At 39.3% G+C, this 26,537-nt stretch overlaps 5 protein-coding genes, 1 non-coding gene and 1 pseudogene across 6 annotated transcripts; 2 read left to right on the top strand and 5 right to left on the bottom strand.

Moving 5' to 3' along the window:
- Window positions 1–393: 393 nt before the first annotated feature.
- Window positions 394–1,207, top strand: LOC121790830 (protein CLAVATA 3). Its single transcript, XM_042188940.1, has 3 exons — window positions 394–713; window positions 791–837; window positions 939–1,207. Exons 1-3 carry the CDS (start codon window positions 656–658, stop codon window positions 1,104–1,106), a joined length of 273 nt encoding a protein of 90 aa, XP_042044874.1. The 5' UTR covers window positions 394–655; the 3' UTR covers window positions 1,107–1,207.
- Window positions 1,208–1,273: 66 nt separating this feature from the next.
- LOC121790829 (pentatricopeptide repeat-containing protein At1g05750, chloroplastic-like) lies at window positions 1,274–2,815 on the bottom strand. Its single transcript, XM_042188939.1, is given in 2 exon segments — window positions 1,274–1,496; window positions 1,499–2,815. Coding segments are annotated over 2 exon segments (1,296 nt in total). The 5' UTR covers window positions 2,600–2,815; the 3' UTR covers window positions 1,274–1,301.
- A 2,060-nt stretch (window positions 2,816–4,875) lies between these two features.
- TRNAE-UUC lies at window positions 4,876–4,947 on the bottom strand. Its single transcript has one exon. It is a non-coding gene; the product is annotated as a tRNA-Glu (tRNA).
- A 619-nt stretch (window positions 4,948–5,566) lies between these two features.
- Window positions 5,567–14,303, bottom strand: LOC121790833 (aluminum-activated malate transporter 2-like). The gene is made up of 5 exons (XM_042188942.1): window positions 14,230–14,303; window positions 7,388–7,527; window positions 6,761–7,033; window positions 6,563–6,663; window positions 5,567–6,288 (listed from the first exon to the last, which is right to left on the bottom strand). The coding sequence occupies exons 1-5, from the start codon at window positions 14,301–14,303 to the stop codon at window positions 5,731–5,733; spliced, it is 1,146 nt and encodes a 381-aa protein (XP_042044876.1). The 3' UTR covers window positions 5,567–5,730.
- A 1,499-nt stretch (window positions 14,304–15,802) lies between these two features.
- LOC121790831 (5'-3' exoribonuclease 3-like) lies at window positions 15,803–20,968 on the top strand. The gene is made up of 24 exons (XM_042188941.1): window positions 15,803–16,092; window positions 16,179–16,284; window positions 16,370–16,446; window positions 16,687–16,878; window positions 16,950–17,069; window positions 17,271–17,333; window positions 17,409–17,480; window positions 17,568–17,639; window positions 17,720–17,887; window positions 17,968–18,045; window positions 18,112–18,261; window positions 18,341–18,418; window positions 18,502–18,540; window positions 18,612–18,704; window positions 18,775–18,870; window positions 18,961–19,031; window positions 19,104–19,232; window positions 19,300–19,417; window positions 19,491–19,565; window positions 19,642–19,784; window positions 19,849–19,920; window positions 20,009–20,084; window positions 20,163–20,239; window positions 20,314–20,968. The coding sequence occupies exons 1-24, from the start codon at window positions 15,943–15,945 to the stop codon at window positions 20,807–20,809; spliced, it is 2,811 nt and encodes a 936-aa protein (XP_042044875.1). The 5' UTR covers window positions 15,803–15,942; the 3' UTR covers window positions 20,810–20,968.
- LOC121790832 lies at window positions 20,910–22,861 on the bottom strand (annotated as a pseudogene).
- A 668-nt stretch (window positions 22,862–23,529) lies between these two features.
- LOC121790834 (nuclear speckle splicing regulatory protein 1-like) lies at window positions 23,530–25,887 on the bottom strand. The gene is made up of 5 exons (XM_042188943.1): window positions 25,757–25,887; window positions 25,023–25,230; window positions 24,764–24,886; window positions 24,244–24,462; window positions 23,530–24,012 (listed from the first exon to the last, which is right to left on the bottom strand). The coding sequence occupies exons 2-5, from the start codon at window positions 25,179–25,181 to the stop codon at window positions 23,530–23,532; spliced, it is 984 nt and encodes a 327-aa protein (XP_042044877.1). The 5' UTR covers window positions 25,182–25,230; window positions 25,757–25,887.
- Window positions 25,888–26,537: the final 650 nt, after the last annotated feature.

Genomic DNA, 26,537 nt, shown 5'->3' on the forward strand with positions numbered 1-26,537 from the left:
CTCGAACAAAATTAGAAATTTTAGAGACAGAACTTGTTCTAGTTATGAAATTAGTAAATTAAGAGAGAAAACATAATTGAACTAGTATTAAATCCCACATTATGGAACAACCTAATAAGGAATATGTGTTGGAAGTGTTCGATTACTTAAATTGTTACTCCATAAGATTGCACGAAATTAGATTCTCCCAATATTAACTTTAGCATACAGTAAAGTAAAGACCACAGAATAATTTTATGTGACATTATTTTCAATATGAACAACATTTTCAAGATTCAATATTGTTGTCCAAGTCATCAAACCAAATACGTATCACCCTAGTAAATACTCATGGATATTAATACACCTAGAAAATATGGGAATATATAAATGCAATAGAATGTTGAGGGAAGGTAGTGACGTTGTAAGTGTCACAGTCACCTGAAACGGCGCCGTCTCTCGAATCACAACAGCTATGCATTTAGTACTATCCACCAAAGCCTTTTTATTTGAGAATTAATACAGTATCACATCACACAAAATCCATCTTCATATATTTAAAATATATGGCTGCTTCAGCAATCATTTTTCCGCCCAAATTTCCCTCTATAAATCTCCCCTATCCACCCGTCCTCTCTCCAAATTAATCTCCCTGCAAAACCCTCTCATCTCAGCCATGGCAAAAACCATCTCCATCTTGCTCCTCTTAGCCCTCTTCCTCCAACCCTTTTCTGGTCTCCTCTCTCTCCCTCTCATGAAATTGTAATTCAAAAACTGCTTTTTAACATGGTTTTATCTTCATGTTTTGCAGAATGCAGCAGCAGGGGAGCCAGCTCCATGGAGATTATGCACATACACGTATATATATATATATATATATATATTTGTATACACACACACACCCACACACATGTATGTAATGTATATGGTTTTCTTGATTTGCTGCAAATTTTGATCAGTTGTTCATGGAGATGAAGAAGAAGATGGCTTTGCAGAAGCTGATCCTTGACCAAGGCCCCTCCGGCAAGAACGAGTTGCCGGAGGATTGGCAGCTTAGGGGGGTCCCAGCCGGCCCCGACCCGTTGCACCACAACGGCCATCAGCCGAAGAAGCCCCAAACTCCATGATTTCAAAACGAACAGCAGAAAATAGAAAAATGCTCTGTTTTTTGGTTATCTAAAGTCATCATCTATGTAATATCCTATCAATGCAGGCAGATTATGTAATATCTAAATCACTACTACTTCAGCTGTGTAAACCAATCTACTTTTATATATATATATATATATATATATATATATATATATATTTCAATCAAGAAATCAAATTGGCAAGAATTCGTAATTATACCTTATCTCATTTGACAAAAGCTGCAGAATTTTATGTATATTCTCTGCATCAAAATGAGTCCTATCTCCAGCTACGAATTCATGAATGGTGCAATCGATCTCAATCAAACTGATCCCGGGCTGCTTTTGCAGCCCGCGATCCTTCATCTTCCTCCTCACCTTCCCTGCCCTGCCCCGCCCCAGCTCCCCGTTGCTGCGTAGATGTTCGACAGCAGCACGTAGTTGAAGTGGCCGTCCTGATCCGTTTCGCGTATGTAATCCATTACGGTCTCAGCAAGATCAATTTCACCGGAAGCTCTGCACGCGGCCAGCAGAGAACCGAACACAACCTCGTTAGCCTTCATCGGCATCGTCTCCACCACCAGCATTGCATCTCTCAGCCTCCCCGCCCGGCTGTAGAGATCCACAACGCATCCGTAGTGCTCGATTCTTGGCTTAATTTTGTGAGCTCGTGCCATTTCTGCAAAGAGTTTCAGCCCCTCCTCTACTAGGCCAGCGTGGCTGCAGGCGGTGAGAGCTCCGGTGAAGCTCACGCCGTCGGGTTCGAAACCGGATTCCTGCATCAGGTGGAAGTAACGCAGAGCTTCCTCTGCATATGCATTGCAAGCTAAACCAACTATTATCGAGTTCCACGAAACTAGGCTCCGTTCGAGCATTGTATCGAACAATTGACGCGCGAATTCAACGCAGCCGCATCTACAATACATATCGATCAATGAATTGTGAACCCTAACATTATCCCTAAATTCACGCTTTGAAACAAATCGATGCATCCAGAGCCCTATTCCCAGTGTTCCTATATTAGCAACAGCAGAGAGCACAGAACCAATCGTCACGAAATCAGGATCGGCACCGGCCAACTGCATCTCTTGAAACCACCCCAACGCCTCCTCGAACTTCCCCTTCTTCACGAAACCATCAATCAGCACAGTCCAAGACACAGCGTCTCGTTCCGGCATTTCGTCGAACAGCTTGACCGCATCCCCAAATTGACCACTCCTCATGTAGCCATTAATCATAGTATTCCATGAAACCTTATTCCTCATCTCCATATGATCAAATACCAATCTCGCCGATCCAATTTCCCCAATTTTCGAATACATGTCGATCAGAGCCGTCCCGACCTTCACATTAGCGACATCCAGCCCGATTTTTCGCGCGTAGCCATGAATTGAGGGACCGAGCGAGGAGCCCTGCGATGGGTGATGGGCGCAGCCGGAGAAGAGAGTGATGAAGGTGATGTGGTTTGGATCGATTTCGGATATGCGCATACGGTTAAATAGGATTATTGCTTTCGATAAACGGCCGTTTTTGCAGTGGTGGGCTATGGATGAAGTTCATGAGGCAGTATCGGATTCGAGAGAATTGTTTGGATTAATGTTCTGGGAGCTTAGAAAGGAGCTGCGGTGGAGGTGGCGGTGGTCTGGAGAATCGGCAATCGGCGGCGATTGGCGGAGAGGCGGTGGTTTGAAGGCGGGAATGCTCATTGTTTCGTAATACAGTTGAGAGTCGTTGAGAAAATATCTTTTTATAAGATAAATATTTCTATTGTTTTACTCATTATATTTATATGTTTTATTAAAAAGATATTTGAATTTTATTAGTTTTATGGGAGTGGTATAGATAATAGATTATTTACCCAATTCATCATTCAAATGAAGATTAATTAAAGCCAACATTTTAATTTAGTACGGGATACATTCTTAAAAGCAACCGTTGATTGATTTGCAACTTTAGAATGATTTATTAAATGTTATAATTACACCAATACTTTTAGATCGCCATGACACGATAGATCAGTGGTATTCCTCGCCTTTGTAAGGTCGAAAGACGAGAGTACGAATCTCAAACCTACCAAATAAAATTAAAAAAACAACACTTTTTAATTAGATTCTTTTTTCTTTCTTTTAAAAGATCAATAATTTTTTTTGTAGCTTGAGGGAAAATATAGAGTTTAAATCTAGAAAAAAAACTAATGTATTCATGCAAGAAGAAAAAACGACAAATATGTATAGACTCTGTCTTTATATTTCATGTGAAAAAACAATCCTTTAGAGTATCTGCAACACGGGTGTTTTATTCAAATCATACTCTATACTCTATAACTGTGACCTTCCAACGAATATTTGTTCACAACATCAACTTAAAGTTTATTGTTGGTTTTCTTTAATTACAACTGTGGTACAAAGATACACTACCCGGACGTAATACAACCCAAATGAAGAATAAAGATAAAAGTACAATAAACTGAATTGAAATAACAAAACAATAATCGAAAATGTAAACCATAAATAAGTTGTAAGCCGAGTCGCGGAGTACTCTTTCCGCAAGACGAGATACGCCCCGGTAGTGCTCTCGGATTGGCGTGTCATCCCCAAAGATAAAACGGCTTCGTCTTGTTCGTTGCAGCACCGCAAACATAACAAGCTCTAGCGAACTGGATAATGGCGAGGGCAGAGCTTCAACGGAAGACTATGCAAAGAGAGGGAGAGAGCTATGCAAAAAAAAAAAGAGGGAAAGAGCTATGCAAATGTTATGCTTGTGGTTGCATAGAGAATGCAATGGATGCATGCCTATTTATGGGCCAAGTCCACTTATTTGAATTGATGGAGTCAACACCCATTATGTGTGTCATGATGACTTGATTGTAACCGCATGGGGTTACAAACCGTTACGAGCGTTACAAACCTCAACAATGGAGCATGAACCTGGACGGATGTATGTAGACACCTCTCACGTAGTTGTTCATTCCAAAAATGTATCTGGACGACTCGATCAATATGCACGCATTCAACGAAGCTTTCTCCGTATGCTCATTTGCCACATTATTTTATCTACGTGTCCAAAATAATATTAATTAATTATTTAATTAATTACATATCTCCATATATCGTGATATACTTTAATATATTATTTCTCACTCACCGGAATCGGCTTAGAGAAAGAGATATACCACAATCATCTACTCGGAGCATAGATCGATTATTTAATTATTAAAATTAAATAATCCGTCACTTATACGACTCGGTCAATTGCGTTGACCGGACTAAAATTCCAACATTTATAAACTCAAATTCGTTGAAAGTTCAAGATATTAACTACAATTAAACCAAGTGTCGCGATAGCTTGGTGGCGAGGGACCTCTAGTGTCAAGAGCGAGCTTCACCAACCCAAAAATCTAAAACCTTTGCGTGGAACTCGTTATCGAGAAGGAGTTGAAGGACTTGAGATTGTAGTGGACGAAGCTGTCGTGTGCCATTGAATGCAAGTACACAACTTCTCTAGCTACGGTAAAACCAATGCTAAGAGAGAGGCTCTAAATCCACCATCTCCCAATACAAAAGGTGTGCCTACTTAATACTTATACTAGAAGCCTCTCGTTTCCCGGCCCGAAGTAGCCTAACCTAAGTAAGCGGGATACGAGATGGCAGACAGAGAGAGAGGACTGTGGCTTCCTTTCGGAAATCGCTCGTCCCTTCGTCTATCAACACGCCCGGATTCCATCTCCGTGCACGAAGTTGGAAAAAAAGGCCAAAAATTAAAAAGGTTCCGTTGCCGGGAATCGAACCCGGGTCTCCTGGGTGAAAGCCAGATATCCTAACCGCTGGACGACAACGGATTTGTTGTTAAGGATAGTATAGTATGTTTTTATTGCTTTCCTTTTCTGTATTAATACAATAGCTTTAATATACAGATCGAGGATTTATTAGTATTAATAGAGATAATTAATCGAATTACTATAATATTTTGTAAATTACTATTTTGCTAATTTTAGTCAGTTAAGCTGGCTTGTATCCCCCGACCCCCATTACCCAACAATTTTTTAATACCCAAAAAACGATAAATGTTAATAAATTTTATGTCCATAATCACTACAAAAATGGGGTTAATATACAAATATAAAAATTAATATAAATAAAAGGAGCAATTAACAATGTATGACTTTAATAATTTTCGAAAGACTAGAGTTTATTCGATCATTCGCATTTCCTCTTGATTCGCTTATTCTTATAGGAATTGGGCACCATTTTACGTCTTGATTCATTGTTATGCTCGCATCTCGTATAAGTAAATATGGGTAGTGGCAATTTAATTTTGTTTCTACGTGTAATCTAACTTCAATTAGTTTGCGGCTTATTGTTATTGACTCAAAAACAAGTTCGCATGAATATGCTCGGCCCAAAGCAAGTAATAATAAACTAATATGCAGTCAATGGTCCAAATACTATGGACGGTTTTATCACAAAATGTCCCACCAAAATGGGAGCAATAAAAGGAGATCCAAAATTTTCACAATTACTCCCTAAACATCAACCAATCTCCTCACATACATTTATTTCACATGTACTAAAATGCAAAGCGATTGATGATTCTTGTTTATTTTCCACCACATATGTATTAATCACTCATACACAATGTTGACACTATGTGATGCTTCAATACTAGGGCTCCTCTTCACCTTCTCCCTACTAGCCTGCCGGTTCATCTCCGGGTCGGGTTTCTTGAACTTTGCCTTCGTCGCGAGTACCTCCACAGAGTCCGCGATCTTCGTTGTGCACGCGACGATCTCGATTAGTAGGGACGCCACCGTCACCACCGGGACTATGTCGAGGAACTCAGTGTCGTGCCATAACCCTGTTTTCAGCAGGGCCTTTAGGGTCTTGCCCGCGGCCTTCGCCTCTGCGATGTGTTTCTCGCTGGCCACGGGGCAAGTCATCGTCCGAAGCCCGATCGCGACGTCCGTTAGGGCTAAGGCGCATTCAGAGCTGATCTTTGTGCAGAAGTCTTGGATCTTCGTACGAAGCTCCAACGGCGTCTGCACGTCCGAGACGAGGTAGCAATTGAGCGCGTCGATCTTGTACGCGCATTCCCGGGTGCCCGACCCGATCTTGAGGTACTGGTTCCACGGGTGACGGTACCGGAACTTGCCGTGCCTCGGCTCCCACCGCGCAAAATTAACCTGCACGAGCAATTAATTTAGTCAAAATCAAGTTGAGCCGAGTCAAATATAAAGGTGTGACTTTGGTCTTTTCACCACGTTGAACAATATCGTCTTTATTATAGTACTGATTTAGACAATATTGTCATGACCCCTTCCAATGGTGCTATCTAGTGTCAATCGGACAATATCGTCTTAGTAACAGTAACGTAGACGATACTGTCACGCGGGCTTGCAGGGGCCACTGGGCGGGCCACATCAAATTTCGAGCTCTTATTTCAATTCAACTACTCACCAATGAGTCCTCTGTGCCTTTGGATATGAGTACACTTTTGAAATCTTTGAGTTGTGCTAGATTTTTGTCGTATGATTCTTGGAAGTATACACGTCCAAAAGCTAACACAAATAGAAAAAAACTAATCACATTGAACACTCGTAGATCAACTCAATCTCCAGTAAATAAACATTAATTTTCATTAGAAGAATCTATTACCTTCTAAGTAGCATGCTAGTTTCTCAATATTGGCGGCGGTGTGTCGATGAAGATCTTTGCCTGCCCAAACGGGGCGGACAAAAATGCAGATCAAAATGGCGACGCAGCCGCCGATCAAGATGGTGGTTAGCCGCCGGTACGCCATGTCAAATACGACATCGTCTCGATACCCAGACACAGATATCAGACTAAACGTCAGGATGAACACTAGAAACCCATAATCGTATCTTGCCCTAATATTCGGAAAGAATCGGCAAAATGTCGCCGTGGCAGCTGCAAATTAACAACACACTTATTTAATATTATTACATATCTACTCTTCTATAATATAATAAGTTTTAAAAAAATACGTTTTCCAAAACAAATATAAGTCGGTTTACAAAATTTTATTTTTATAATTGAATATTGCATAATTATCTCGAAAAAAAAACTGAAAAAATTACATGCGAATTTATTACTATAAAATTTTCAAATTTAACACTTCTAATGATATACTCCACTATTTTGGAAAAATTTAATAAAAAAATAATTTAATTAGTAATAAATCAGTTTAAATAAAATCGGATTATTTTGATTAAAAAATTTAAGGGCATTATATATGTACCACAAATTTATGTACATAATTACCTATAATACAAACAGACACCCCGATCAAAATGACCTCGACTTTCTCTGGTGCCAAGCTGGCCAAATCGTGCGTCCCAACACCCAGCGCTCCGCCCAGCACGTCGCGAGCGCTCGGTTCACTCTTTCCCCCAAAGTCGCTCCTGCAAAAATTATTTACTCGAACGTTAATAACCGAACAAAGTGAATGTTCTAGAACATTCTTTATTGGAGTAGATAAAACAAACAAATATTCAACTAATTAAGTAAGTTTGACAACTGATCCACTTATTATCACCGATTGGTTTTAAGATGAAATAGTCGCTTCCAAGCCAACTTACCAAGAAAACTCGAACGACGACGACGGTCATGACGGCCCACATTGCGTTGACACCGAATCCGTCGAAGAAGAAGTCGAAGTAGTAGAGCAGAGAGATCGCGGCTATGGCTAACCCGACTTGAATGCGTGGACGACTCTTCTCAGATCTCTTTCGCTAGTCTCTTGCCTTCATTTCCGACGCTGGCGACCGCGCTCGAGATCTTCTCGAAGCTGGCTTGAACCACCCCTTGACTCTCTGCATAATTGACGCTTTTTCTTGATTTTGATTTTCCGCCTCCACTTTAGGGAAGTCGTGCTTACGCTTTTTGTGAAGTTAGGATGAAAATGTGTGTGTGTTTGTTGATTTGGAGAGGGAGATGGATTTTATAGAATGGGAGGCGGGCTGAGGGTGATGCACACAGATACCGTGTGGGTGTGTGTGGGTGAATCTAGGCACCGTCCAGCTCGATTGTGTGTGTGTGTGTGTGTCTGTGTGTGGTGTGTGTGTGTGGTGTGTATGTGTGGTGTGTGTGTGGTGTGTGGTGTGTGTGTTTTAGTTTGGGAGTAATATGCAAACATCAAGATTAATATGGATTTTTTTTAGTGAAAATGATTTTTAACAGAAGCATTAAATTATTTTGTGAGACTTGTAATTAATAGTAAATAGTATGTTTCAATTATGAGTTGTCTTGTAATGTGTCGCACACATTCAGTGACTTCATATACGTAATAGTTTTGGATTTTCATAAAAATAAAGTACTCCTATTAAATAGTGGTAGCAGGTGGGAATTATTACACATGTCGTCTATCAATATTCCAATGTTTTATACAGTTTAGTAATTGGGGACAAGAGGAGGAATTGGTGACCATGACTTATGTAGTAAAGTAAGTAATTAAATTTGAGAAACTATCTGAATTAATTTCTATGTTTGGTTTTATTATGTTGGTAGCTGTCAATTCCATATATTCCATACAAAATGAGGATGTTTCTACTTTCTAGTGAACTCTTACCAAACTAAGGCCTATCTAGATAGTAATTTATTGTGCTGCATGTATTTCCAGCTAATCTGAAATATATATATTTTTATATTGGACGGTGTGGAATATATATAGTCGTATACACATGTCTTAGAAAAAAAATAAATCGAGTAGTACATAAATGATTTTTTTATTCTAAATTAATGATGATTAATATGGTGGAATTCGCATGCATGTATGATTAATATTAGTACTCCCTCCGTCCCGGACTACTTGCACTTATTTCCTTTCTGGGCGTCCCAAGTTATTTGCACTCTTTCCATTTATAGTAAAAATTATCACCTAAAGCTGCAATTGTTGACTTTGCTATACACTCATTCCTTAATCTCCGTGCCGAAAAGGAAATGTGCGAGTAGTCCGAGACGGAGGGAGTACAAAACTATACTAAAATAGCATAGTGCAATTGCAACAGAATGCCAGAATGCAGTGGCGGAGGCATAAATTTTATATTAGGGTCCAAATTATAGCTATTTACATTTAGTTGCTATCTTATTGATTTGAGTGTTTTGTCGAAATTGTTTTTTCTCGATGAATGTTGGTGCATTATTTAGCCGTCCATTTATTATTAGTATTATATAATTACTAGTATAGAATAATTGAAATTGTAGTCCTCCGCCGTTGAAAGCACTATTCCAATTTCCAAGCTGAATTCATATTATTATACAATAATACAAACATAAAATATACACAAGGCGTACATACATATGTAACATATACTTGATTTAATAAAAGTACAACTAAACTAGTTTGAATATGATAAGTGGAGTATATATTAGTACTATATAATTCAAAGCAAATCTCGATGTAAAATTAAAAACCGTGCGATTATATATTAATATTGCAATCGATCACATTGTATGTATATGTATACATTTGCATGTACTTTGAAATAAATATACTCGTATTTCTTGTTCAGTTACAAATTTAATATGGCCAATTTTCGACATACACAATCTGATTTGATACTACATGTTTCATAAACTATGTCAATTTCTATGTATATACAATCGATTTTTTTTAAAGGTGCGTTGTTTTATCATACAACTTGTTATATGTAAATATTTATAGTTTTCATAGGAAACAATTAATTAACTCACGAAAATGACATGCTATAAGTCTATAACTATATAGGAATATTCTGATGTATGTAATACCTTTAATTATAGTTCTGTTTTTACCCTAACAAAGAGGGGAAATTAAAGAACAAAAGTGGTATGTTATATTGAGACCAGGTGGATTTCTGATGCACAGTATATAATTTGTAATTACTTTTTGTTTATTCTGCAACTTGTTATATTTACTTATATTTTTCATTTTACAACTTGTATTTAATTATGATTAGTATCATTATTTGTTTAGTATATTTCTTTTAAATATATAAATTTACCGTTTAAAAAGACAAAACTTAGGAAAGTGGTATATGTTGTATTAAGATGATCAGGTGGTGTTCTGTTATTATTTTACAGCTTCTTATTATTCATTTAAATAATTATCAGCTAGCATCTTAAGATTTGTTAATTCATTGTCAACGAGAAAAGGGGGGAAATAAATCTTTAAATGGCATGTTATACATTAAAATCATGTCGAGTTTTGGTGTGTGGTTCTTAATTACACTAATTTTATTTTACAACTTGTTATATTTAAATAGTTATTAATTAGTCTCTTATAGTTTCTGTAATTCCTAATATCGAAGGTTATATAATTGTCAATTTATCGTAAGTTCAGTAAATTTGTGACAATCTAGTTTTCGATTCACAAATTTTACTATATTTGATTCCTGCATACATGATAGTGTAAAAATGACTATTTTACACTATATTTACGGAGTAATATTTAATAATTAACAAATATCCTTACACCAATTTAAAAAATATCTATTCCCTATAAAAGCATGGGCAGCCACATGAGATCACATTTTATCCCGACACTCCATGATTTATATATATAACGAATTATTTTGAAATTATTGTATATAACTAAACAAACTATTTATAAAAATAAAATAACAATTACTAGTGGAGTTGGTATTATTTCGGAGGATTGGCCACCCCTCTTTGAAATGCATATTCCAATCTGAATCACATTTTGCTCACTTTAAACATATGCATATACTCACAAAATAATGAAAATACAAACTATTTTTGGAAGGTTTTGGCAGACTTTGATCTAGAAGGACAATAGAAATCTCATCGTATCTAAATTAATAATTAAATAAATTCAACCCATCATAATTTATTGCAATTATCAAAATCCAAGATTCCGTACTGTATATATTTACATATATATAGAAACAAAGAAAAAATATACTCCAAAATTTGTCATGCATGTGCTGTTGTAGAACATTGTCGAAAACCCTATTAATTATCAAAATTGGCCGATAATATTATATGTTATGATTCCAGAGATCAAATTTTGAATTTTAAATTTTAAGCTTTTGTGATTGTGTCCTATCCAATGGACGATTCTTAATTAAGTAATATTATGTGAAAATATGATTATTTAATTATTCATAAATTATTTAGAAATTCATGGAGTTGTATTTTGGATTTGTTTCATTATTACTGATTATTTATTTTGAACAATAAGAGTCAAGAGTCGAAGTAGAATATTGGGCCGCAGAAACCCAGGAAGTAGGCCTTGGGCCATTCAAGGCTAAATTTATTTAATTTATATTAATTGGGCTGAATTGAAAACTTATATTGGGCTGGAGCATCTGCGCATTGATTAGGCAGATGTATCGGTATTTGGATTTAAATTAGCAAATTATTAATATTAAATTTGTTTTTATTTTTATAATCATTCAAAATTTTTGTGCTGACATTGCTTAATAGTAATTGATAATTCAATATATAGTAATATGATGTTGTTTTGATGTCTTATTAGGTGATGTCATTTTGATTAACTTCTTATAATACGCCATCGGTCTCGCTTTAGCAGTCCCAGTTACTTTTGAGCACTTGTTTTGTAAAAATGATACTCCCCCTATCCCACTTTAGGAGTCCCGATTGATCAATTTCAGGCGTCCCGCTTTAGGAGTCCCGGTTGGGATAGACTAATAAAAAATGCCTACAAAGTAAGTAAAAAAGTGTTAAAAGTGGGTCTCAACACCCACTACAATATTTATTTATTATACTCAATTAAAAATGGGTCCCAACATCTACTACAATATTTATTTATTACACACTCAAACATTTTCTTAAAACATGTGCACGACTCAACCGGGACTCCTAAAGCGGGACGGATGGAGTAATAAATAGTTAAAGTGGAGAAATAATAAAGTAAAAGAGAGAATTGTGTAGATAAGAGTCTTCTATATATCATTCTCTATCTTACTTTACCATTTCTCTACTTTAACTATTTATATCATTTTTATAAAATGAGTGCTGAAAAGTAACTGAGACTGCTAAAGCGGACGGATGAATTATTACATAAATTAATAGTTTGTATGCGAAATACCAAATTAGTACTAGTTCGTTAATTTACTGTTGGTATGAAAACTGAAATTGACAAAAATTTAAAAATTCATAGCTAAATTCACAACATTAATAAATGAGCATTTACAATTATTGTGGGAAAGTTTAGAAATTTATAGCCAAATTCACAACAATAATAAATGTGTATTTAGAGGTACTAGTACTCCCTCCGTCCCATGCTACTCGCACTTTTCATTTTAGGCCGTAAATTTGGGATTGATTTTTTTGTGTAATTAAAAAAGAATTTTAGGTGTAATGAGACATCACTTAATAAAAGAGCTCTTAACTTAAACTAACATATTAATTAAATGCATTAATTCTAACTTAAATTATAAATAGTGTAAGGACTTTGTGACGAGCCGAAAAGCAAACGTGCGAGTAGCACGGGACGGAGGGAGTATAATTTATGGAGATGACAACGTTTGAAATCCCAAGAAGTAGAACCATTGCAATAGATCCTCGAAGATGGAGCAGGAATTTATACAGTCATATTTGAAAGTTACAATAAAAAAAACAAGCTGAAATTTTGGCATAAGAGCATCTCTAGTGGGCGGATGTCCCACTCGGACATCTACTAGGACTTCCCAAAAACACCTCCTGCCACGTCACTAGGACTTCTCATCCCACTGTCACGTCACTAGGACATCCCATTCACAATCCGCAAGTCCCATCGCCCTTCCCACTAGGACTTTCCACAATAAAAAAATCATAAACTCACAAATATACGTAACGGAATTATAATTTTGACACGGAATACGGGAAAATTGCAAATGGTTCATTAAAAAAAATTACATAAAAAAAGAAAAAAAATTGCATAATAAAAGAAATGAAATTTGTAGTAAAAGAAGAGATAAACTTGTTAACAAATGTGGTGTGAATGAAATGAAGTGCAACGAGCCGTATATATAGAGTTTTAAAAAAAATAAAAAATTTAATACCGGACGTCCGACCCACACCACAATGGCGGACGTCCGCCCGCCCGTCGCCCGCACGTCCGAGGACATCCGACGTCCTTACGGGACGTCCGTATCCTACCTTCCACGCCACAATGGCGGACGTCCCGATCGCCCGTCGCGAATGTCCGACCGGACGTCCGCCATTGGAGATGCTCTAAGCAAATACTAATACACAGCTTTATATGCATAATGTCTATAGGGTATTGCGAAAAACGAAATATACTTAATATTTATAGGTAGCGAAAAACGAAACATGTTAGTGCAATTAAAAAAAGAACCACAATTTGAAAAAATTACGAAATTTTAAACATATTCTAATTTATATATCAATTTTTAAAAATATTTTAACATAATGAATTAGTAGATTTTAATTTTTGAAGTTAATAGGTGATAAATAGTACTCCCTCCCAGTAAAAATAAAATGTTTTTTTAAGCATTAGCAATGGGGCGCTCTAAGGCGCGCCACGTCGGCAGTTTTATCCTCCTACCTCCCCACCTGCAGTGGGGCGCCATATGGCGCCTCATCATCATTTTATTGTTTTGTTTAATTAATTTAACTGTTTTCAAATAACTAGTAACGAGTAAATAAAAAACGGGCTAAATAGAAACGACGAAGTTTTAATAAAAAAAGTTACATCATTGAACTAATAATAAAAAAAAAACTAAGTCGGACCAATTCCCAACTTCCGACGCAGCTCATCGAGTAACGCCCGGAGATATTCGGCTTCGTCGGGGTCGGTACACTTCTTGAGGGCCCTGTGCGTCTACAACATCGTCCTTGCCATCGACGTTGTTGCTAACGACTCAAACGCGGTGGTCGTCTGGGTCGGGAGCTCTACCGAGACCGGAGCTTGGGTTGCAGCGGTCGACGATGAGGTCGCGGTCGCCTTCCCCTTGGCCTTCGCAGCCTTGACGCCGAGAGGACGCCGGAAGGGCACCGGTGTGCCGGAACCCCCTTCATCCACGTACGTCCGGTCGAGGTCAACCGGGTGACTGTCGCTGCCGCTGCTCGTGTAGTCACCAACTTCGGTGACCTTCGTCCTCTTCGGCGCACCAGTGTGCATAATTCCACTTTGGAACTTCTGCTTCTCACTCAAGAGCACCCAGATGGCCTCGTCCTTGAAATCGTCGTACATCGACCGGTACGACAACATCGCTTTAGTGCGCACGTCACTCGCGCTCTCTCCGCTCCCCTGTGACCGCGTGAACTTCTCGAACTCCGCCGCGTACAAGTTCACTTGCTTCTTGACTTGATCCCAGTGCTTGCGGAGTTGCTCACGCTTGCGCTTGTACGCGGTCGGCGGATTGACCGAATTGTAGAGGTCCGCGATGCGTTCCCAGTACGCGATCTGTCTCTGGTTGCTCGCGAATATCGGATCTTCCGATATATCTACCCAACACCGGCCCAAAGTGAGAGTTTCGTCGTCGTTGTAGTTCGTACAGCCGGGGGCGTACTCATCGCAATCACCGGGAGGCGGCAACTTCTGCGCCCGCTGCCGGTTCGGCTTCTTTCTGGCTGGGACGGAAGCGGTCGCGGCGGGGTCGGGATCGGCCGCTGCGGTTGGGCGGTGCGGAGACGGCTCCATGTCAGACAACCGATACGATTCCGTACTGAAATCGGGATCGTAATGGGTGTTGATGTCGAACGAACGATAATCGTCGTGTCTGTACCCGGCCAATGCGCCCCTGCGCTAAACGTAGGACTATTGGGGCTTGAATCCATTTCGTAGTAATTATGTAAATATAAGTTTCGAAAATGAAATCGCGTGAAATGAAATGTTACAAATGAACAGTATTTATAAAAAACGAAACCGCGTGCCATCGTCCGCGACCTCCGCAATGGGGCGGACGATGGTCATCGTCCGCGACAGCCGCAATGGGGCGGACGATGGTCATCGTCCGCGCTATCCTCCGCGACCGAAGTATAGGGCGCGACTATCGTCCGCGCCCTATGGCGCGCACCAGCAATGGGTGGGGACGATGGATGGCGCGGACGATGCGCGCCATCGGGCGTGCCATCTTCCGCCCATTGCGGATGCTCTTAGATTGTCTCATTAAAAATGGAACATTTTCTAAAATAGCAACAATTTCATATCTATTTTTTTAATTATTAAGGGTATTTAACAGTGACTATTCCACGCATAGATTTTTAGGCACCTCAATGGATGAGACAGTTGACCCAAGGTTTTAAAAATGCTTTACACCCAAATGCTTGACTATTTGGTTACGGATGGACGAGTCTTATGCTACTCGACCACGTCGTTGGATTCTATCTCTATATTTTCATCTCTTTTATTTCACACCCTTTTCATTAATTCATAAAACAACATTACATAAAATCTCGTGTTGATTCCTAATTTTTCCATATTTAATTGGTCGGAAGGAGTATATTAATAAAATATAAATATTGACAATTTCTTTTCTGGACGTTATTTGTCATGTTAATATCAAATCTGAAAATTTTAAAGGTCAAGATTTTAGTTTACATTATTAGTAGATTTAGTTGTAATTATTCAATAACGAATCACTTTTATAACATTATATCAGAAATACCAATCGAATAACGAATCATTTATATACCGCTATTTTCCAAACGAAATAAAAATAAATCTCAAAATCAATAAATATATAATTTTTTTTAGTAAAAAGAAGTCCAACCGTCGCAGTTATCTGCTCGCCACAGTAAGTGCACTGGAAAACTTGAAGCAATCCTTCCAATAAAGTTTTGATTAATCAAATCCCAAAATCAATTCTTCTTCCACTTTCCGAAGCTGCATTATTTCTTCATAAAAAATGGGCGTTCCCTCCTTCTATCGCTGGCTCGTCAACAAATACCCCAAAATAGTATCCGACGCCGCCGCCTCCGCCGACCCGCCGGAGATCGATAATTTGTACCTCGACATGAATGGATTAATACATCCTTGCTTCCACCCCGATGATGATGTCTGCTAGCTCTATCCAAACTTCATCTTCATCATTTTCCTTTTTTACTTTTTTTTAATGTTTTTCCTTTGTGATTTGGTACTCAGCCTTTTCCTCCGACCACCGTCGACGACGTTTTTCGGCGAATCCATGATTACGTGGACAGTCTCTTCGACATCGTCAAACCTCGTAAACTGCTGTTCATGGCTATTGGTATGAACTATGAGGCTTAAATTGAATCAAGATCATTGAAACATGGTTCCTTGCTATATAATTCTGTATGCATTTTCATTCATAGATGGTGTTGCTCCAAGGGCTAAGATGAATCAGCAACGCTCTAGAAGATTCCGTTCTGCTAAAGATTCCCAACGTGCTGTAAGATTCCTTCCTCTGCTCCAAGATTCCGTGTTTCAGTTAGGTGGCAGTCGGTTCCTTAGATAAGATAATAATGAGATAAAATATGAGATAATCCAAAATTAGAATACATTGTCTCGTGTTGAGCTTTTGTGATAAAGGTGACCGAACAAGAGATAAGAATAGACATGACATCTAGTCAGGAGTAAACATGGCAACCAAACGGTCCCTTAGTCGTTTATTTTCCTACTGTTGCTGCAGGAGGAAGTGGAGGATAAGTTGAGGAAGCAGTTTGAGGCTGAAGGGAGAGTTGTTCTTCCTAAACAAGAATCAGAGATTTTGGATTCTAACGTGATTACTCCCGGTACTGAATTCATGCACTTGCTGTCTGAGAATCTGAGAAGCTATGTGAAACGACGGTTGAGAGAGGATCCAGCTTGGGGGAACATAAAGGTTGTTTGTTTCGAATGATCCTTTGTTCGTGTTTTGCAATAATGGGATTTTGACATTGTGTTTCGTTGAAGGTTATCTTGTCTGATGATAAGGCTCTTGGGGAGGGGGAGCATAAAATAATGAGCTTTATCAGAGCACAACGTGCATCTTCTGAATATGATCCGAACACGAGGCATTGCCTCTATGGTCTGGTAATTGAAGAATATTTCCTAAACATCGATTTATGCTGTGTTGGTATTCTGAAAAATATAATTGAAATGTGAGAATGTAAATACTGAAATGAAAGAATGCTGAAAAGCTCATGGACTACGTTGTTTTGGCTAGATTGATTCAGTTCGATTGCATGATCCATATAGAGTTCCAAAATAATTAAAGACTGTATATTATTGTAGGATGCTGATTTAATCATGCTTGCGTTAGCCACGCATGAAGCACATTTCTCGATTCTGAGAGAGGTTCGTGTCAGTCTCCTGCATTCTTCCTTGTATATTTTTTGGTTTTCATAACCAGTTGTAATATGTTGTTAACAGGAGGTTTTGCCTCTAAATGGAGAACTTAGAAATGGGAATTTTGGCCGTGCATTGGTTGATTCTGTTAAGGAGGTATTCGATTGGTTAATGTCTGCACTTATATGCCATTTTTGTTGTTGCTGTTGATTAACTACTTTGATGTGGTTTGTCTTTGAATAGCAACCTTTGAGTCGTGAATCGGCCTCTAGTCAGGAATCTAGGTGGCAAGCCAGTAAGCGAAAACCGTATCAGGTATGATGATGCAAGAACTTATTGTGAAAGGATGGTATTTCTATTTCTCTCTTGATAATATAATTCTGTTGTGTTTGCAGTTTTTGAATGTGTCTGTTTTGAGAGAATACTTATCTCTAGATATGGAAATTCCCGGCTTCGACAAATTTGAATTTGATCAAGAAAGAGCCATTGATGATTTCATCTTCATTTGCTTCTTTGCTGGGAATGATTTTCTTCCCCATATTCCAAGCCTTTCATTGCATGAGGTTCTCTAGTTATCTTTTATCTGAATCATCACTGAAATTTCGTGAGTCTATGAATCAAATTCTTCTCGTCTTGTTTTTAGGGCTGTATCGATCTGATGATCGATGTGTACAAGAAAGAATTCCAAAATTTTGGTGGCTATTTAGTGAATATGGAAAAGGTAACTGATTTTTTCAACTTAGGGTGTTTTATTTGGTGTTTTTGTTCATACTGGGACTTGAAACAGATAGCTGATACAAACGGGGGCTACATAAAGCTGAGTCGTGTAGAAAGATTCATCCTCGCTGTTGGTGCATACGAGGAGGAAATCTTCAGTAAACGAGCTGATATCAGAGAAAAAAAACTGAGACGAATGCTTGCTGAGCACAGAGATGCTGTGAGTTTTAGATCGTGTTCTTGTTTTATAGTGCTTTTATGGTATCGGGACTTAAACGTCGTATCTCATTTTGGTTCAGCAAGAAGAGGAACAGAACTGCCTGGATGAAGGAACCTCATCCGAAATATTGGCCATGCATGACATTTCACGTATTGATGTACTATTTTTTTATTTCTTCTTAGTTAACCTTCTATGTAGTTTTGTGCATCAATACATCCTCAGTTTTCGTTGTTTATGCAGAAACTGAAGATTTCTGCTCCGGCAGAAGATGCTGATACGGTACGCAAAATCTGGTGTTCTTCGTTCAATTCATGGTTCTGTGCATAATTACACTTCATTTCTTATATCAGGTTATGGAAAATACGAAGCAGTTGAAGCAAAAGGTCAAAGACGTAATAAAAAGAGAATCTGATATGTTTAAAGATGGCTTATGTGCTGATAAGGTATGCTATTTGCGAATATATTCCCTAATTTTATCTCTTTAACGCAATCATCTTTGAACGGCTCTCGTAGCTGAAACTGGGAAACCCGGGTTGGAGGCAGCGATACTACAAAGAAAAATTCTACACCGACACCCAAATAGAAATGGAATCAACAAGGAAATCTGTGGTATTTTTGTGTGATATACGATTAATCAAGAAATATGCAGTGGTTCATCTTGATACCGATTCCACTTTTACTTTTATGTTCCGTTTTTAGGTTGCAGAGTACGGAAAAGGTCTTTGTTGGGTGCTGTTGTATTATTTTTCTGAAGTCCCATCTTTTACATGGTTGGTGTATACCTTCTTTCATATGGCTGATTCCTTGTTTAAAATCGTGTCTGAGTTGCGGTTGCGTTTTAGGTTCTTTCCGTACCATTATGGCCCGTTTGCGTCAGACTTCAGAGGGCTTTCTCGGGTGAAGGTGAAGTTTCAGAAAGGCTTCCCCTTTAAGCCGTTTGATCAGCTAATGGGAGTACTTCCTCCGAGCAGGTAGCGTCACTCAACATCGTCTTTTTTACTATACGTTGGTATTAGGCTAACGAGAACTATGCCGCAGTTCTCATGCACTGCCTGAGGCATACAAGGGTCTTATGGTTGACGGAGAATCCAAGATAATCGACTTATATCCTATAGAATTCAAGATGGATGTCGATGGGAAGCGTTTTTTGTGGCAGGTATTTAACAAATTTTTACAGATTCAAAGTCGTTATACTTCTTGTTAATGTGGAGTGTTTTGATCTTGAGTAGGGCATATGTATTCTTCCGTTTATAGACGAAGAACGTCTTCTTGTGGAGACGAAGAAAGTTGAAAATGAACTGAAGGTAAAATGTTGCCGAAGTCTGATTGTTTCTGGTTCTAAAATGTTCAGTATGATTTGACAATTGTGATAAAATGTAGGATGAAGAGAAGATCCGGAATGAGGAGACTCATCATCGGCTGTTTCTGAGACATTCGAGTGAGTTGAGGCTGGAATTGTCGTCGTGCAGAGTGAGAATGAGTTCGGAGAAGATCAAGGGACCAGTCGCGATCCACAGCCATATGTAAGATCCTTGGCTTGAACATGTTGTATCTTTGTGTTGATTCTGATGATGGAATCAATTTCAGCAAAGGAATCGAAGGTACGTTACATGTAACGAGTGATCAGATTGAAAGGGATGATGACGAGAAATCTGATATGTAAGCCTGCAAACAACACTCCTTGCAATGAGATATATAGTTTAGTTTTCTTCCTTTATTTTCACTAATTTTCTCTGCTTTGATTCAGATGCATTTTCTATGAGATCCCTCGGTGTTTCAAATTCGTTCCTCGACTTCTTGAAGGCGTCAACTTACCTGAAAAGGTAAGCAATCTAATTCTATTCTGAGAGATGCTTTTTTGGTGGAGTGATCAAGAATCTCCATCAACTGTTTCTTTGCAGACTGTCTGCAGAGAAGACTTAGCAGAAATCGTTCTTTGGCATGAGCACCGCGGGCATGGAGTGTGGCGCAATCAAACGTGCGTGTAGTTCGTTTGGTATCTATCTGTCATTCATTCTTGCATTGCTAAACAGACCTAAAATCTTCAAACAGGCCTCACTATCAAAAATCAGACGTTGCATCACAATCTGAGGGCCGTGGCTTCTGTATTGGTCGAGGAAGAACTTTCGTGCCTCAAGAGAATTCGTGTCATGACCATGGTAACATTGGCCGTCAGCAACCGGCTGGATCTTTTAGGAGGGATGATCATGATCGTTCCACATCGAGCTATAGACAAAGTGACAGCAATTTCCGGCAGTGTCGTGGTGATCCTGCTAACACTGATTGGAGGGTGCGAAATCCCTCTGGTAATATTGGGGCAGGAAACCTAGGCGGACAACGACAGTATGCGAATCAGCCGTTTGTGGCTAATGCTGGCCGTGGCCAAGGCGGCCAGAGACAGTCATCACACATGACTCGGCCCTTTGTGCCAAGTGGTGGTTTGGGCCATGGCGGCCAAGTACAGCGAACAAGTCAGCCGTTTCTTCGTAATGGAGGACGTGGTCAGGAACGATGTCGAGGCTGGTGGCCTCGGAACATAGATCAGTAGACAGTGTTTGTATGTCTGATCTCTGGTTATAATATTATCATAGTTTTTTGGGATCAAGAAACTAAGGATCCATTTTTGTTGTGTACAATCACAATGTATATATGTTGAATTATGCTATCATTGGTATAAAACAATTAATGTGATAGTATAAATTTGTTACCCAAACTATTGTTACATATAGTATAATTTATGAAACCACAATATCTGATTAATCTTTCCTAGTATCTCATGAGCAAGACTGCTGCCTGAACCCAAACCTCTCATTCCTCAGGTCATACTCAACATGAAAGTTCTGCATCAAGAAGTTTCCTAGGATCACCGAGGGCCCGCCCACGAGATCCGGCCCGAGCAATGTGTCGTCGGTGACCATGGTCAGGCACATGACAGACCTCTCCCCATCATCCACCACAAAGAAGTAATTCTCCAGTGGCAACACCATCTCTGCCCCACCCTTGAAATGCAGCTCCATTTCAGGCATCTTCAAATCCTTTTGCCCCGTGATGTTGTAGCACGGCCTCAGCCCCGTCGCGCCCTCCACCTCGGCCGCCCTCTTGTACCCCTTCACCTGCTCGGAGAACGCGCCGTACACGACCTCAAATATGGCCTTGTTCATGTACACAAACGTCGACCCTGAATCGACTATAGTCCCACCGTTGCCACCCGAATCCGGGACGAGGTCCCGGTACGAAACCTCGACCTTCCTCCCTCCAACGACGATCCTTCGCAACCCGATGTAGTAGTAATCCGCGACCGCGCTACCCTCGTCGTCCCGCGCCGGATTCTTCAGCAGCGGCGTGTAGCTGAGCTCGGCCGTCTTCGCGCCGAATCCGAATCCGAATCCATCACAAGGAAGCTGCTCTTAGGACTGTTATCGAACTTGTGAGAGACGTGGCAGCACGAGAACTTCTTGAGGCCGAGCTGGCTCGGGAGGGATGAAACGCCCCTCCCGAACCCGACCACGCCCGCGGGCTGGCTGGACGAAAACAGAGAGCAGCCCACGAGAAAATCCTCGATTTTCCCGTGGGGCATGGTGAGGGTCTCTACCATGGCTACGCCACCGGTGGAGCCTAAACCGTAGAGAAGGATGTACGGCGGGCATATCTGTGTGCAGTTCGCCTTCGACGACAGCTGGCAGTCCTGGCAGCTGGAGTTCGGGTCAAACGGCTTGTGAAGCCAGCCACATTTGGGATTCATACATCCTAGAAACTTAGCTGAGGATGACTGCTTAGGGAGGAAGGAAGAGATGGGTGATGATGAGCAGTTTCTGCAGACATATCTCCTGGTGCAGGGGAACCAGGAGAAGCTGCTGCCGGTGTCGATGATCATCGGTATCGACTGAGGAGGGGTGCCGAAGCTGAGGGAGACGGTGTAAGCTCCGTTGAAGGGGAAGAGAGGGGTGGTGGAGGGGGGTGAGTTCTTGCCATTCTTGAGGTGGCCGGCTCGGGCCACCGCGGCCGAAGCTAGCTGAGTCAGCCTCTGCAGCGGCTGATCAGTGTGTGGGAGAGTGGTGAAGAGGGAAATGGGAATGGGGGCTGCAGAGGCTGAGAGAAAGAGAGAGAAGAAGATGAACACAATGCAAGAAGACATTGTGTTGAAGGTGGAATCTGTGGGACTGTTTTGGATGTTCTTATTTAACCATGTTTGTGTTGACTCCAACAACTGTCAGTGAGCATGTGAATGGAGCCATCAATGGAGTGGCAAAAAAGGGGGAAGGTGTGATGACAGAATGCAAAAGTGGGGCCTAGGCTTCAAGTTAATGTGATTTAGCAATTTAGCATTCAATAATTGGAGGTTGTACAGTAGCCGTTAGGACTCAACTTCCATCCACTGCATCTAATGCTGTTTACTGCTCACTTCCAAAATGGCAGCAATTAATTTTCAAGAATCTGCAAAAGATTAGAAAAAAAGTGAAAAAGGTGCAATCTTTGCTTCAAGAATCTACTTTTACACTTCATCTAAAATAGATCTTTTGTTATCATGAAGCTGCTAAAGGGTTAATATCACCTTTTCCCACCTCATTTACTTTTGTATTACATATGGGAGGAATGTTAGTTTTGCCACTCTATATTGCTTATGATTTTGTTGTGGGATTGCCTTTTGCACTTTAAAGAAAGTTATATAAATACAAAATCAATGTCTAGGCTATTGGAATATGTGCTTTAGTAAAGTTTAAAGGTTGTTTATTTAAAACCCAACTTACTCTTCAAAACGAATAACAAGAGGCGTGTGTTGTGGACGACATGAGGTTTAATTTTACATTTCCTCCTATACCCTTTTATGGGTGATGGGTAAATCAACACCAAACTTGGGCATAGTCAAACGTTTATCGTCACTAGTACTAATAAATCCATACCTCCTTACAAAAGCACACAGCAAGACTGTAAGATAGCAGTACCTATAGTGGGAGAAATGAGGTTATATAACAAGCAATAATTCATGATATTCATCACGACAACGATATGTCTGCCCTACCAAACTTCCACATTGAGCAGCGTGGAACTAAAGTGGGTAACAAACCACATGGGCACACATCAATGGAACATGTGAAGAATTTTTTGTTTACATATGAGATTGGCAGACAGAAATGCCAACCAGACTCCAACCATGTGCGTGCGTGCATACCTGAGTGTTCGTTCCACTCGCTACCATTACACCATCCATCTGCTGACTTCAACAATGACACTTAGGACATAGAGAAATAAATGCTGATGCATATGTTATCACAAAGTCGTTTGTGTTTTCGCTTTCTTTCTAGCCAAAAATCGCTCCTTTGCTGCAGCCAGTGCATCCTCGCTTCTCTTGTGATGGTCTTTTGCCACAGGTGCTGCTTCCTCGCTTCCTTTATTATTGTCGGGTCCCGGTAGGTCTCCTGCAGCAGATGCCACATCCTCACTTCTTTTCTGACTGTCGGGTCTTTGTAGGTTACGAGCTGGTTGTTCATCTGCAACCTGATCTCGAATGGAAGAAGAATGAGGCTTGTCCTTGGGAGAATCATGCGCGGCAATCTCATCCTGATGAGTCTTCGCCATCCTTGAAGAATCCAAACTAGTACCAGCTGTCGCAGGAGAGACCTGACGTGTTGGCTGAACCGCCTTTTCATCGGGATGCTTCTTAGATTTCCCCTTGTCGGCATCTTCAGAACCAAATGCTACGTTTTTGGATAGGTTGAAATAAAAATCACTGAGGTCAGCCTTCGTGGTAACCTATAAAAACATAGAAACAAAAATTACAATGTATAATATGCTACAAACAGTAAACTCCAATTTTGAAGTTTTAGCTGTGCGCAATTATGAGATTCATAATATCGTGAGCCAAAAACAAAGCCGAGCACTGGCAAGAAGCATACTTATCCATATAGTCGCCTACAAGCAAACAGGATTACACGAATTATAAAAAACACTATCATCAGTAGAGAAGAAGTGAGTTCAACTTACATCTTCCTTCTGCTCACGCAACTCACGAAACCGCTCTTCCTCTATCCACTTGGCTTGCTCTGCTAGCTTCTTCTTGTAAGCACTAGTAACAAACTTATCTTTATCTGCATAGAGATGTTCATCTTGGCTTCTCTCTTTGGCAAGTTTTCTCTCATATATTATCTCATGTTCTCTCTCTCGTTGTTTTGCCTTGTCTATCAGTCCTTGAATATATCTTGGCTGCAAATGAAGATACAGAATTAGTTGATCATTTGCAAGCCAAAATCTATCACCTGCATAATCAAAAGACTTTGCATAGCATATAGGAATAGATCAATGTAGAGGTAAATCCATTTGTAGTCAAAGATTAACTTACGATTTCTTTTTTTTACATTTTTGTACTATGGCCAATAATAAAACTACTAGACACTAAAATTTTATTTGTGCAAGGATCAGAAATCACCAAAACGCGTTCCCAGAGACAGTTCAATATGAATCTACCATGCATTTCTTAACAAGTAAAACAATACTCCGACAATACCTTTCTATCTTGTCGATCTTCCACTTTGGGACGAACTTGCTTTTCCTTCATTTGATCATATACGCCATCATAGTCAAACGCCAAAGGGTCTTCTTCAAGAACCTTCTTATGCTGCTCTTCAACCTTTTGAGAATTCAAAATGGAAACAAAAAAAGTACAGTCATATAAGTCTGCCCATCGCAAAAATACAATTCAACAAAAATGGAATCTTTATATCAGTAAGTAACCAAACTAAATTTTACAGTAGAAGAAGACTGACATCTTTGTGAGTTTTTTTCTTGTAGGCTTGACGCAAAATGTCCCTCTCAACATTATCATCGTCATCGTCGTCATCAAAGCCGAGCACCTTTGGAGGCGGGGGCCTCGCAGGCGGTTTCTGCTGTGGCTTAACTCTAAGTTGCAAGCCGTACTTTGACATCTTCTATTTCCGATCACAAGCTGCTCTCTACACTGCCAAACCTCAAAACCTAAACAATCGAAAATATGAGTATTCAATTGAAAAACCAACTATCATAGTAGCACTTATACGGAGCTTCATACAATCAAGCAAAACACTTTCACATTTTTATAGGAAAGCCCTAGGAAGGCACACGGTCAATCGTTCCCAACCAGAGCAGGTAAGAAAAGAAGCAATTGCCATACTTAGTTGCCTCTGATTTCTCTTGATTTGACAAGATAAAAGGACAATCATTCTTTATGCTTGAGGATAAATCAGATAATGAAACTAATGATTAAGCCTAAATCATGAACCCAAAGTTAATCCCAGAAACCCTACCTCAGAATTTGCAATTCAAATTGAAGAACTAAACAAACAAAAAAGGCAAGCTTGATAGACTATAAGCCATCCGATTAATCTTGAGATAGAACAGCCAACAAAATCACAAAAAGCATGTCTAACATCTGAATCCCCTAAATCAAAATTAAAATGCAAAAATAAAGAGAGATAGAATACAGATTACGCCATGTTGAAAACTAAATACATAGAAATCTCACCGTTCAATCCTTCGTAGGTTACTCGCAATTCCGACGATGAGAATTGAGATACCGGTGAGGGCGGAGGAGGGGTGGAGTGGAGTGGATGGTGGTCAGCGCTACCGCTCGCGGTGGTAGATTTTAAGTTATAAACTATTTATAGGAAAAGGGAAAGAAGTATTTTTCGAGATAAATGAAATAATAGTAGTAAGTGTATTTTTTATAAATCATAAAAATAGTTTATATTCCCTCGGTCCCATTCAAGAGATGTAAAGAATAGTTGTTTAGAAAAGTTAATAGAATATGAAATCATTTTTATATTGATTTTATAATAAAATGTGAGTGAAGTGAGTTAGTGAAATATGAAACCTAATTATCATTTAGGTAAAAAAAAAAGTGACTCTTATCGTGAGACGAACTAAAATGTCAAAGTGTGACTCTTATTATGGGACGGAGGAGTTGTACTTTAAAAAATAATTAAATGTTACCTAGTACTCTCCCCGTCCTAAAAAATAGACAACATTTTAATCTAACACAGATTTTACTGCATGATTGATAAAGTACGAGAGATAGAAAAAAAAAGAGATTGAAATACTACTAAAGAATGTGACTCACCTCATTAAAGAGAATAAAGTTTTCTTAAATAGAATTGGTCTCTTTTTAAAGGACATCTTAACATGACAAATGTAGTCTATTTTAAAGGACACGAGAAGTAATATAAAAAACTAAAATGAGATTATTTATCCTAAAAATTTATACTACTATCACATAAAAAATGTTATTACAAAGAATGAAACATGAC

Source organism: Salvia splendens, unplaced genomic scaffold (genome assembly GCF_004379255.2).
Source record: "Salvia splendens isolate huo1 unplaced genomic scaffold, SspV2 ctg635, whole genome shotgun sequence".
NCBI classification, from domain to species: domain Eukaryota; kingdom Viridiplantae; phylum Streptophyta; class Magnoliopsida; order Lamiales; family Lamiaceae; genus Salvia; species Salvia splendens.

What these genes read in the sequence shown, in the direction of transcription:
- LOC121790830 (XM_042188940.1), top strand. Translation starts at nt 656, where the DNA reads ATGGCAAAAACCATCTCCATCTTGCTCCTCTTAGCCCTCTTCCTCCAA. An exon ending in CTTCCTCCAACCCTTTTCTG is followed by an intron (nt 714 to 790) that starts GTCTCCTCTCTC and finishes CATGTTTTGCAG; the next exon opens with AATGCAGCAGCAGGGGAGCC. An exon ending in TGGAGATTATGCACATACAC is followed by an intron (nt 838 to 938) that starts GTATATATATAT and finishes AATTTTGATCAG; the next exon opens with TTGTTCATGGAGATGAAGAA.
- LOC121790833 (XM_042188942.1), bottom strand. Translation starts at nt 14,303, where the DNA reads ATGTTGTCGTACCGGTCGATGTACGACGATTTCAAGGACGAGGCCATC. An exon ending in CTCTTGAGTGAGAAGCAGAA is followed by an intron (nt 7,528 to 14,229) that starts GTTCCAAAGTGG and finishes TAATTTTTGCAG; the next exon opens with GAGCGACTTTGGGGGAAAGA. An exon ending in GGTGTCTGTTTGTATTATAG is followed by an intron (nt 7,034 to 7,387) that starts GTAATTATGTAC and finishes GTTAATTTGCAG; the next exon opens with CTGCCACGGCGACATTTTGC.
- LOC121790831 (XM_042188941.1), top strand. Translation starts at nt 15,943, where the DNA reads ATGGGCGTTCCCTCCTTCTATCGCTGGCTCGTCAACAAATACCCCAAA. An exon ending in ATGACATTTCACGTATTGAT is followed by an intron (nt 18,419 to 18,501) that starts GTACTATTTTTT and finishes TTGTTTATGCAG; the next exon opens with AAACTGAAGATTTCTGCTCC. An exon ending in GGAGTGTGGCGCAATCAAAC is followed by an intron (nt 20,240 to 20,313) that starts GTGCGTGTAGTT and finishes ATCTTCAAACAG; the next exon opens with GCCTCACTATCAAAAATCAG.
- LOC121790834 (XM_042188943.1), bottom strand. Translation starts at nt 25,181, where the DNA reads ATGTCAAAGTACGGCTTGCAACTTAGAGTTAAGCCACAGCAGAAACCG. An exon ending in AAGATCGACAAGATAGAAAG is followed by an intron (nt 24,463 to 24,763) that starts GTATTGTCGGAG and finishes CTTCATTTGCAG; the next exon opens with CCAAGATATATTCAAGGACT. An exon ending in TGCGTGAGCAGAAGGAAGAT is followed by an intron (nt 24,013 to 24,243) that starts GTAAGTTGAACT and finishes ATGTTTTTATAG; the next exon opens with GTTACCACGAAGGCTGACCT.